General features: G+C 38.4%; 1 protein-coding gene across 4 annotated transcripts; it reads right to left on the reverse strand.

Moving 5' to 3' along the window:
• Window positions 1–1,343: 1,343 nt before the first annotated feature.
• Window positions 1,344–8,821, reverse strand: LOC114557841 (sialoadhesin). 4 transcript variants are annotated; one of them, XM_028581519.1, is made up of 6 exons: window positions 8,710–8,821; window positions 7,653–8,018; window positions 5,612–5,902; window positions 4,401–4,527; window positions 2,411–2,447; window positions 1,763–1,858 (listed from the first exon to the last, which is right to left on the reverse strand). In XM_028581519.1, the coding sequence occupies exons 1-6, from the start codon at window positions 8,759–8,761 to the stop codon at window positions 1,847–1,849; spliced, it is 885 nt and encodes a 294-aa protein (XP_028437320.1). In that variant the 5' UTR covers window positions 8,762–8,821; the 3' UTR covers window positions 1,763–1,846. The 4 variants fall into 4 exon arrangements, with proteins under 4 accessions (XP_028437322.1, XP_028437320.1, XP_028437321.1 ...); XM_028581520.1 differs by having other exon boundaries at window positions 4,401–4,496; window positions 5,611–5,902; XM_028581521.1 differs by lacking the exon at window positions 4,401–4,527 and having other exon boundaries at window positions 1,344–1,858; window positions 5,637–5,902.
• Window positions 8,822–13,136: the final 4,315 nt, after the last annotated feature.

Genomic DNA, 13,136 nt, shown 5'->3' on the forward strand with positions numbered 1-13,136 from the left:
TCATGGTCTACCGTATCAACCGTATCAAAAGTACCTATATTTGAAATAAATACCCGGTACATTTACAGGGTTCAAACTGACCACAATGGTGGCGTTTGATTAATTCTGACCCAAATTGCTTTGTCGCCCTTCTGGCTGTTGATGTATATGGTGATATTTTTGCAAATGTGAACACTATGGTTTTTCATTTAAAACCGTTTATTTAAATAATTATAATTATCAAACAGATGGAATTAGAAATACAGGCCTGCCTCTAATAAAAGCCTGCTTCAAATGCAAGCCTGGTCCCTTCTGCAGTTCAGGTAAATAAAGGCCCCGGCTTTTATTTGAGGAAATACGATAGTTTAATACATGAAGAAGTTGATTTCCCAACCCCAGTAATTCTTAACTTAACTGTTGGTATCTAGTATTTATTCTTACCTATCCAGATAAATGAAGATGGAAAAAAACCGGAACTACACTCCTAGGATTGTTCTTCATGAAGAAATGTCAGAAAAAACAATCAGGAAGTGACTTTTCGCCCACTTCCGGTCATCATAGAAACAGGGGACTGGCTCGGCTGGATGCAGTAAATTCAATAGTTCAACTGTAACTTTATCTCAAACCTCTACGACCTTCAAGAAGAAAGTTACAACATTAAAAGCCCTAAGCCACGCCCACAAATGCCTTAAAAGCGATTTCCTAACTAGTTCTTGTCATCCTACAGACAAGACTCAATGGTTCAACTGTAACTTAAATCAAAGTCTCTCCGACCTTGAGAACGAAAGTTACAACATAAAACCCTGCAGCTCCTTTATAATTTTTATAATTCTTTTCACACCTCTAAGACCTTGCGGGTTTTTTTGCGTCAAAACCATGACAGAAGGTATGTTCACAAACCAAGATCTGAGGATTTCTGACTGTTCATTTTGAGTCTAATCCATCTGTAGGACTGCACTGAGGATTTTCACCTTTTGTTTCCGCTTTGGATTGAACAATGCTATGGTACCTCCTGTAGTTGAGTGGTGTATGGAACACAGGAAGTGACTATGAAAAGTGTGTGTGTGTGTGTGTGTGTGTGTGTGTGTGTGTGTGTGTGTAAATATTAATGAGCAGACCATATAAGGCAGAAAAGCTCTCGTTTCAGTCCAGTCCCATTTTAACAGGGTTAACAGCCTTAAGGAACAGCGTGAAATACTGTATATACCATTCTATCACCACTTTAATAGCTGAAAGTATGCAGAAGAGAGTCAAAACATGTATGGAATATAAAACAAAAATAAAGAACCGAATAACAATAGTGGGAATGCTGCTGAATCAGCATTCCCACTATTAACATGTTTAATAGGAGACCCATTGTACTATACAATATATTCTGCACTCAACCCATTCAGCCTCTGAAATCTGTTTGTATATATTTGTGTGTGTGCGTGTCTTTATTTGTGTGTGGGTGTGGTACGAATTGTTTCAGTGCTTGAAATTAGTTCACCAAAGTATTTAGGGTTATGATCATAATAGTAAATGTCTGAAATGATTTCTTTTAGATCACTTTAAGAGTATAAGTTTATGTCAAACATGGTTTGACATAGAGCGTCTCTCATACTCAGAGGCAGCTTAGTTTTCAGTAACAGGGCAATTCATAGTGCTTTACATCAAACATTAAAGAGCAGTTAAACATGATTACAAAATTAAAAAGATAAAACACGAGAATAAAAGTTACACTGCAGTATAAGAAATTAACAATTATTTAAAGCAAGCAGCATCAAATATTAAGTTCTTCAGCATTGATTTAAAAGAAGTGAGAGTTGCGGCGGAGCTGTTGTTCCAGATGTGTGGAGCATAAAAACTGAATGCTGCTTCTCCCTGTTTAGTCCTGACCCTGGGGACAGAAAGCAGATGTTTATCAGATGACCTGAGAGGACACACACACACACACACACACACACACACACACACACACACACACACACACACACACACACACACACACACACACACACACACACACAGGTCTGTTCAACCTCTAGAGTGATAGTGAGAGAAACTAATTATCTTCCCTTTGGGTCAACTTCTGTTTTAATAATGTGCTATAAATAAAGACAACTTGACTAAAACCTCTGAGATATTTAATCTAATATCTGTCCTAATCAGGGAGGTGTTGATGGAGAGAGTTCATTTCTCCATGTTTCAAAAGAGCTGAAGTAAGTAAGTAACAACGATAATAAAAACAAAGGAAATTGTGACATTGCTGTTTATATCCTTTGCTTAAAATGTTCCTGTTTTTGAGGAACTTTATTTCCTCATGAGAGGTTGTAACAGGAAGTTATGAAAGGCAGCGCTGAACTCTCAGAGACCCTCCGTAAAGATATGAAGGTTAAATATTAAATATAAAGTGTTTAAAAATAACACAACAGGATGTTCAGTGACTCACCTGCACAGTCATGTTTGCTTTCTTGCGAACGCACGTCCTGTAAAGACAGACAGAGCACTTAAACACGATTACAAAATAATTTAAAAAATGGATAAAATACGAGAATAAAACTTACAGTGCAGTATAACAAATTAACAATTATTTAAAGAAGGCAATATCAAATAGAAAGTTCTTCAGCCTTGATTTAAAAGAGCTGAGAGTTTTCTGGGAGGTTGTTCCAGATGTGTGGAGCATTAAAAATCCCATGGTATGAAAATGTCACTTTATGAGTTTTTTTTTTAACATTAATAAGTTCCTCCAGCCTGCCTATGGTCCCCAAGTGGCTAGAAATGGTGATAGGTGTAAACCGAGCCAATCAGGAATCTTCTCCTTATGAGGTCATAAGGAGCAAGGTTACCTCCTCTTTCTCTGCTTTGCCTGCCCAGAGAAGTTGGTCCACCCATGAGAGAGAGAGAGACATCATGGCTTTCAAACGAGCAAAGTGGCAGTTGGTCAAGACCACACCCCACCCTCCACCTTGCCCCCCCCCCCCCTCTCTCTCCTCCTCAATAGCTACAGACATAGAAATGGCACATCCTAAGGAAAACTCATTGTGGGACTGGCTCTAGTGGCTGTAATTCTGCACCAAGGCTGAATTTCGGGAAAGAGACTTCAGATACAGTATTAGGGGACCACTAAGGTCTATATAAAAGAGACTACAGATACAGTATTAGGGGACCACTAAGGTCTATATAAAAGAGACTTCAGATACAGTATTAGGGGACCACTAAGGCCTATATAAAAGAGACTTCAGATACAGTATTAGGGGACCACTAAGGTCTATATAAAAGAGACTACAGATACAGTATTAGGGGACCACTAAGGTCTATATAAAAGAGACTTCAGATACAGTATTAGGGGACCACTAAGGTCTATATAAAAGATACTTCAGATACAGTATTAGGGGACCACTAAGGTCTATATAAAAGCATCCAAAGAGCACCATCCCATGTCTTGGGACCTTTAAACACATGGTTAATGCTGTGAAATTATATATATAGTCCATATTGATGACAGAAAGAAACATTGTTTGTGCGTACTGCTCTACACTGTGAGTAGCACGAATAAACACAAAATTATCGAAATATGATCCCGCGATCAAAATCACGCAAATGGCATGACGCAAATATTTCATTTCCTCTTTGTGTAAACAAGGTCTCCTACTTCGTCACCTTACTTCCTGCTCTGCTCCCGTCAGAACTACTACGGCCACTAGAGGGCGCCATCACTAGAAACATCAATATAGGGCACCTGGTTAGCTCACTGTGTGTGTGTGTGTGTGTGTGTGTGTGTGTAAAACCCGGTCTCACGGCAGTTTGTGTAAATGTCAACGTTATTCTTAAACTATTGATACATGTTCACAGAGACGTTTTTCTCGTTTTTTACGTGTAAATGTCACGTTATTTTTTTTCATGTTCACAGAGACGTTTGTCTCGTTTTTTACGTGTAAATGTCACGTGATTTTCTCGAGGAAAGGACACCGAAAGGTGGCCGAAAAGGATGCTCCATAAGCCGGGAGGCGGCCCGCTGGGGAGGCGCCACAAAAACGGGATGGCGGAGGTTGGGTTTACGGAAAACCTTACGGGGAAAGGGCGCCTTAAATGCCGGGAGACGCGCCACAGTAACACGTGGGACAAAACGCCAAACAAAGCAACACGCGCGGGACCCGATCCCCGCTCGCCCGGGTGAAAGTCCCGTGTTGTTTGACCCGTCCTCCACCCTGACCAACCTCCCTACGCGGATTTTCACCGGGCTTGTGTGTGAGTGTGTGTAACAAAAACATCTTTAAAAACATCAATATAGGTCAGAATGATGATGGAACAAACAAACTAAAGGGACGTTTTTCGGGTCTCACTGATGAATACAGGAACATGACTCAGCAGACTGATAAATACAGGAACATGACTCAGCAGACTGATAAATACACGAACATGACTCAGCAGAAAGTGACCTTTTGATGATGATGGCCGTTACTATGACGATGAGAACAGTGTGCAGAGTGAAGAGAAGCAGACGAACAGCCAGCAGTAGGTCAGATGATTTAGTTCTTGTGAAACAGATCAGACAGGACTGTTGGACTGGAGACATTAAACATCAGATTTATATTTATATCAGTTACTCTTTACATCAGCACTGAACAGTTCTCATTTTAAAGCTGGTTTGCCTGTTACTGCCGTTACTTCTTTACAAGCTATGTGCACGGTCAGAAAAAGAGGTACAAACTCAACAAATGTTCCCTTCAAATTACAGAAATGTTTTCGTGAAGGTACAATTATGATGAATTCAAGATTTAATATAACAAAAAAACGAGAGTACATAGACTAGAAAAACTCAAAGTCACACAGAGAGAAACCAAAAGCAACGGCAACAGGCGATAACATGCACAAGCTGACGGGCAAAACAGAAGCAGGAACAAACACAAAATGATCTGACACGAGACAAAGGGAACACAGAGGTTAAATACGTGAGGTGATGAACAAACGAGGGACAGGTGATACAGCTGGTGAAACACATCAGGGCGGGGCAGGACAATCAGACAAGGCGGGAAAACACAGGAAGTAGAACTAGAAGAGACAAGACCGAAAACCAGAATTACACAATAAAACGGGAAACAAAACTGGAATACACAATACAAACAAGAAGACACAGCTAAAAGAGGATAAAGAGAAACACAATGAACAGGGGAATAAGGAACAGAAATATACACAACAGAGAACAATATACAGAACAGGAAACCTACAAAATAACAACAGGCAACAGAAATGTCCAAAACCACAACACGGTACCTTAATGGGACAACATTTTTTACCTTTTCCAGAGGTACTTTGTTGTACCTTTTTGTTTAAGGTACATCATTGGTCCTTAAGGGTACAATATTGTCCCTTTACAAGGTACAAACAAGTAGGGTACGAATTTACTCCTCTGACTCAAGGTACAACAATGTACCTTTGAGGGCACCACCCCAGTGACAAGCTTTTGGTCCTTAAAGCTATTTTTTTTAAACAGAGTCCGGCGCAGTACTTACTCCACATAGAAGCTACATTACATCCCTTCCTGCAAACTTGATGGTTAACAACAAGGGAAGATTTCTCTGCATCACAACTCCATTTGAGTTTAAATTAAATTGTTATCAGCAAACACAGAAAACTGTTTAAAACAAACCTTCCTCTTCTTCTGCTGCTACTACCTTGTCATTCTCCACGTGCAGGCTGTACGGCGCTGAGAGGGTGCGCTTGTTCTTCTTCAAACCACAGGTGTAGTTCCCAGAATCCTTTGCAGTCAGATAGCTGAGATGGAGGGCGGGGCCAGACTCTGAGAGGGCGGAGCCATCTCTGAACCAGCTGACCTCCAGTTGGTGGATAGAGCAGATTGTGGTGCAGCTCAGTGTGACTTCTTCTCCTCTTTTAAACTCTCCGTCATCTCTGGAGCTTCTTATCTCCATCAGAGCAGCATCTAAAGGAAATATTACTTGTTTATTACATTCAGTGCATAGTTGTAAGCAACGTGAACTGTGAAAGTCTCTCAGTAGGGGATGGATACACGACCCAAGCCCTACGGGACCCTGCGGGACCCAACGGGACCCAACGGGACCCAACGAGCCGGGCCTGGTTTGGACAGATATTTAGAAATTATGTTCCGGTCTGGGTTGGGCTCGGTCACATTTAAAAACCTTTTTAAAAACGTTATTTATCTCAACATTTATGTTGCTCTTTACAAATGTTTTTTTAATGACGTTTTTAGTCACTATTTGTCAATAACATGTCTTTGTCTCTTTTTTTTGCCGTATTTTCGACGTTTTAGACACTTTTTCCGACGTTTTAGACACTTTTTCCAACATTTTGTCGCTTTTCCCAACATTTTTTACCCTTATTTCCACTTACTTTTTTTTCGGATATGAAAAAAACATTGAAAACGGGTCAAATTTGACCCGGAGACAACATGAGGCTTAACATCGAACATGCAACTTTTTGTTTTTCTGTGTCAAAATTAAAAATGTTGTATTGCATTTTTTTATGGCCCTTTTTTTACACTTTTGTCACTTTCTTCAAAGTTCTTTTCTCAATTATTTTTTCAAAATGCTATAAAATTGACTAAAACACCCAAATTCAATGAAAGTAGTGAACTGATCATTTGTTTAACTTGTGAAGAGCATTGTGTGGAACCATCCACGTTATTTTTTTGACAATTTGGTTGACTGCCAAGCCACCAGTTCCCACCAATGAGACGAGACGGTGTATCATCTCCATAGCAACTACTCTTTGCACTTCCATCCTAACTTCTGACTTTAAGACTTTTTTGGTACCTGGATATATCATTTGTTTCATGTATATATGAATGTGTATAACATTAGTGATAGTGAGATACTTGCTACAATCACACTTCTATTGATTAATCGGGGAAAAGACGTTTTATTTCTCTGATTCACGGCTTTGTTCTAACGCTGGGCGCTGTCTGCCATTTCGAGCAGCTGTTTGCAACATAAAAATAGAGCCCGACCCATATATCGGCGGGCTGATATTATCGGCTGATATTAGGCATTTTCCAAACTGTCGGTATCAGCTTTTATAACAGCCGATAAATTAATATTAAAAAAATGGATTTTATTTTTTTAAATATATATCAGCCGATATATCGGAATATCGGATTTTTAAATCACTAAATATTTGTATCGATATCGGCCTTAAAAATCCTTTATCGGTCGGGCTCTACATAAAAGTGAAATGGATTATGGATGATTTGAATTCTCGCCAAATTCTGGTGACTTTACTGCTGGGACATGTCTGGTTGTGTAGTATTTGGTCTAGAAGCCTTTATTGGAGATTATTTCACAGTACAAAGTTCTGCTATATACTTCGTTACAGTGAAACAGGCTCTGGAGATTCCAGGAAGTGCGCTGGCCAATCAGAGCAGACTGGGCTTAAAGGGAGGAGGGCTTAAAGGGACAGGTGCTCCTACAGAGCGTCCAATACAGAGGGTGCAGCAGCCACGGGCAGTATGAGAAAAATGTTCTAGTACAAACACAAAATGCAAGTATAATCCTGAAAATGCTATATGATAGATCCCCTTTAATTAAATCTTCTTTCCAACAGCCCTACTCTTTATCATGCATTTCTGTACCTGTAATTTTTATTTTAAAAAATAAACGTTATGTATATTATTGCCATTGTTGTGTTTCGATAACATCATCATAGGATGCTCCTACCTACGACTGTGACTCTCACTCCTGGTCGGCCAGTGAAAGTTGTTCTGCGATCATTAGTTTCCACTCTAAAGCGTAAAGTTGTGTCGTCTTCCTTCTGTAGATCTGAGATCTGTAAAGTGCAGTCTCCCTTCTTGTCTCCCAGGTATCTGTAACGAGGGTCGTTGTTCTGTGATTCGCTGTCGTACACAGACAGAGCGGTAAGCTGACAGAAGTCATCGGTGCACCAGGCGACTCTGACAACCTCGATCAAAACTCCTGGATCATCATCGACAGACTCCGGCGGTGTGAAGGAGCAGGGTAGGGTGACGGTTGATCCTTTTATACCACAAACAGGATCTGGATAGTTCACTCTTTGACCCAGAGCTCCTGGAACAACAACACGGTGAAATTAGGAATAAAGGAACTTTGATGTGAAAACTAATCAAAATAGGGCTGGGTATCGCGGATGATTCCCAATTTGATAACCTTTTCAGAAAACCAGACATTAAAGACATCACCTTGGCCTTTGAGAAACTCAGACATTTCACATTTTATACACCAAACAATTACTAAATATATATATAAATTTGAATAAAATCAACAAAAATGTAGAGAAAAGTGTAGAAAAAGAACTAAATGTTGAAATTTCAATCCAGAAAAACACAAAGTTGCATGATGGATGACAACACAAGGGTTAAGTTCAAGTACTTGGTCAATAATTATGTTTATAGCCTAAAATCTTTTCTGATATTGCATATATCCTTATATTATTGCCAGTATGGCTATGAAGTTGGTATTTAATTTAATTCTAAATGGTATTAAAGATGTCTTCAATTTAAAGGTGCTATGCACGTTTTTTAGGCTACAACATTTTTGTCACATACAGCAAACATCTCCTCACTATCTGCTAGCTGTCTGTCCCATGAACACACTGTAAAAAAAACACGGTCTCTGTAGACCGTTTCAGAGCTGCAACTTCAGAAGCAGAGACGTGTGTAAGATTTCATAAGTTTGATGTGAAACTGTCAAAATCATCATTAAAGATATTAACGTAACGTGAATAAAGTCCATGTCTTACCAGCGAGCAGTAACGTGAAGCAATAGGAAATCTTTCTGTCCCAAACTGCCATCCTTTCTTTTTTAATGAGTTGATTTAATGTTTGACTTGTTCTAATGTTGAACCTGCAGCAGTGATGACAAAGACACTGACTGACTGTAGAACTGAGACGGAGCATTAAATGTCTTTGTAATCATGATCTCAGTTCCTCCTTTTCTTTCCCAAGAAGTATGTATGTAACTTTTCATTAGAAAGTGTCTCAACTCATCTTGTGCGTCTTAAATAAGTGTTGTAATGCTTGAAATAAGGTATTTTTGTAAAACTGGGCTGTCTCTGCAGACGAATAGCACAAACATTTTTAATTAAGGATGCACCGAATCCAGATTTTTGGTGTTCGGCCAAATACCGAAACCACTGGTTAAGATTATGCTGCCTCCTCCTCCCATCCTGAGTCCATGAACACAGTAAACAAATGACTGAAGTAAACAGTGACTGTCCTTCCTTTGCTGTACCTGAAGTTGCTGCATTCTGGCTGCTGTCTGGAGATTCCTTCGTGCACAACTCGTATTCTTTCAGATTTTTCAGACCAAAATTTTGTAACAGCGGCCATGTTGTGTATTCATCCACCTCAACATCCTCTGATCTTTGTTGTATCTGATAGTTGTATGGATACAAACCATATTCCATGTTTAGATCATGAAAGTTTCCAGATAACGAGATTCATTGTCACCAATTAGCGTGGAGCATGAACCAATTAGACTACATGATCTATGGATGTAATATTTCATCATCCTTCTTTACTGTAATGTATTACTGTTTATAAGACACTGTTTCTATGCTCCCATGTACTACCTTTACTGTGATGTACTACTGTTTATCAGACACTGTTTCTATGGTCCCATCTACTACCTTTACTGTAATATACTACTGTTTATCAGACACTGTTTTTATGCTCCCATGTACTACCTTTACTGTAATATACTACTGTTTATCAGACACTGTTTCTATGCTCCCATGTACCACCTTTAAGAATATTTACTGACAGTACTGCACTGTATGGATGCAGGCCCTTGGAATTGCAGGTCCAATTCTGCCAACTCGTTACTGACGATTGAGATATATAATTTATATATACTTTATATATGTATATATACTGTTCAGTGGCCAGCAGATTAGACTGGGGTTGTACTGGGCAGCTTCCAGGTATGAAAGTGGAACTGTGTGAATGTGATCAGGTCGTCGATGCAAATGAGAATTTGAGAATCAAAAAATGAGAATCAACTTACCTGGATACTGTAAATAAAGGGTAAATACAGTAAATATATATATATATATATATATATATATATATATATATATATATAAATACATTATATATATACTCGTACCACATTGGTTTGTAGTATTCTCTCTACTACTGCAGTACTTTTACTTTTACATGTATTTATATGTAGTACCATAATGAAACATCTATCACCAATTTTGTACTACAATATTTTTTTTTTATTAAGATTTGTTTTTATTAACAGAAGTTCTTACAAGATATTAAAAGTGTGTAGTAAGGATCTGCAATTTGATACATTGAAGGTTGTATTTCACAAAAGGAAATACACACAAATGTGTAACCTTACAGATACACCGTACAATGATAATGATTTTCAATTTTTGAATATCAGAAAAGAAAACAAGAGAAAGGAAAAAGACTAATTAAATAAAATCAATACAAAACAACCTACACCCGTCTGTGTATATACATATCTATTGTACATAAGTCTACACACTACTTACAACAAATGGATCGATGAGGAAGTCATACCAGATAAACATGCAGAGGGCTAATTTCTAAGGCGGTCCAGGAGGGCTCATACTAGCGTGGTCAGCCAAGTCCAGAGAAGGCAGAATGTCTGTGAAGGGGCCCCAGGTTTCTCTAAAGGCTTCATGTTTCCCTCTCACATTATATAATATATTTTCGGGTGTGCAGTAAGACACAAACTCATTAATCCAATGTCTTACTGATGGCAAATTTTCGGATTTCCAGTTAATCAGAATAAATTTTTTTTACTGCAGTGCTCGCAAGTAAGATAAAGTATTTCTTGTAGTAGTTCACATTAATAGAGCTTGTGTCCCCCAGGATCCAAAGTTTTGGGTCCTGTTCAATTTGAGTTCCTATTATCCTTGAGGTTAATTCAATGACACGTTTCCAAAATTGTTCTATCATTGGGCAACTCCATAGCATGTGTATAAGATCAACATCTGTCACTTTACATCTCTGACATTTGGAAGAAATGTTGCTGTCAATTTTATGTAACCTGCAAGGGGTGTAGTATGTCCTATGGAATATATTAAATTGAATTTGTCTGTGTTTCGTGGAGGTTAGCACAGTCTGTGCTTGTTCCAGTAGGTGATGCCATTGTGCCTCCTCATAAATACAGCCAAGGTCTTTTTCCCATTTCCCCTTTGTAGATGTTTTATCATAAACCGGTAACTTTCCATTGATTACACCATATATAGAAGATATTATTCCTTTTGTTGAACCATATAATTTATTACATAGGTGGGTTTCAAGAGGAGTTTCTTGTGGCATATATGGGAATGTTTCTTTGGATTTCTCCTTAACCCAGTCTCTGATTTGTAGAAATTTAAAGAAGAAGATTGAATTTTTCATTTAGTTGTTGGAAGTTAGCAAATGTATCGTTAATATACAAGTCAGCAACTGTCTGGACTCCTCTTTCCCTCCACCCCCGTAGCACTGAGTCAGCTATGTGGTGTGAGAGGTTGGGATTACCTCATAAAGGTGCCTTTCTAAGAAAATAAATATTTGTGTCGAGAAGTGAGTGAGATTCTTGCCAAGCAGCAAATGTGTTCAGTATTATTGAATTGTTTGTGAGTGTGGCTAAACATTTTTTTGTGCCTAAGAATGGAATATCCTTTAACGGAATAGATTTCATCTCATGTTGTTCTATTGGGACCCATCTAACCTCACTGTTCTCTGCATGCAGCCAGATCCAAATCGATCTGTACTGAGACGCAAGATAATAATTCCTAAAATTTGGTAAGTTGAGTCCTCCCCTTGAATATGGAGCCTGTAGAGAGAGGAGTTTGACCCTAGGGTTTTTTCTTTGCCATATAAAAGGAGTTAAATCATGGGAACATTCATCGGGAGACATTGAAATAAGTAAATAAACTTAGGCAAAATGTTCATTTTGATAGTGTTGATTCTGCCTATGAGAGACCTCTTTGAAGGTTAAGCTTGGTTTGTTCCAATAGTTTTATATAGTTCTGTTTACAGTTTTTCACAATCGCTATGACACTTTTGTCAATACTTTTAACAACTTTCCTAAACTCTTAACGCACCAACACACCTACAACACACGATTGGCAAAACAGTTAATTTCATGCTCAAAATCACACTTTGTAAACTAAACTCCAACACCGATTTTCAAAATACAATAATTTAATACACTGTGTTTACCAAAACAATGTAATCATGTCTCAAAATCAAATAATTCTTCCAAAACACTAACACATGTTCTCTCCCAACAGGAACATTTAGTCAATCATAGCACAATGTCATAAAAAACACTAACATCCCATGGAATAACAGAAACTACATTATTTTATGTGTCAGGTCTGCCCTTATACAACAGACAAAAGTGACTGTATTGATCATAGATTTGCACTGCAGTTTCTGTTGATGCCTCTACATTTTTGTTTTGTTGGGTTTAGCAAATTTTTTTAAAGATTATTTTTTGGGGTTTTCTGCCTTTATTCGACAGGACAGCTAGTTGAGAAAGGGCAGAGAGAGAAAGGGGGAAGACATGCAGGAAATAGTCACAAGTCGGATTTGAACCCTGGATATCTGCGTCAAGGCATAAACCTCCAAGTATATGTGTGCATGCTCTACCCACTGAGCCAACCCGGCCACCATTTTCTTTCTTTTGCTGCAGAGATTCAATACAAAAAATGACTGACCCATTTCAGAGTAGCTTTATAGAAAGTACGGTTTGTGAAAAAAAGGAGACAGAGACAGAATTGTCCTGGTACTCCTCTTCCTCTCCCTCGTGAAGGCATTTTTCTTATTTTCTGTGTTCATCTACAGTATATTGTTCAAATAGGTCATTTTTTACTGTACTACCATATGATCATGCGATTGAAAGAACCTTAACACCTGAGTGTGTTTCCTTCCATGACTTCAATCAGCTGTTTCTCAATAAATGCATATATAAAATGCAGGGAATATATTTGTGTTTCAATTTACAATATGATCAGCTGTTCACTTTGACTTTAGCCTATAAGTTAGGTTTAGAACATGATGTTGTCTGATCTGACATACAGTGTGAAAGCATTTGGAAATTTGGCAGTAAAGATCCATTGTTTTGGTCTTGGTGGAGCTTGTGTGTAAAAGAAGTTCAAGCATTTTACATTTGTGTTAACTGTATGCATTTTGT

The sequence above is a fragment of the Perca flavescens genome, chromosome 6, assembly GCF_004354835.1.
Source record: "Perca flavescens isolate YP-PL-M2 chromosome 6, PFLA_1.0, whole genome shotgun sequence".
In the NCBI taxonomy this organism is placed as follows: Eukaryota; Metazoa; Chordata; class Actinopteri; order Perciformes; family Percidae; genus Perca; species Perca flavescens.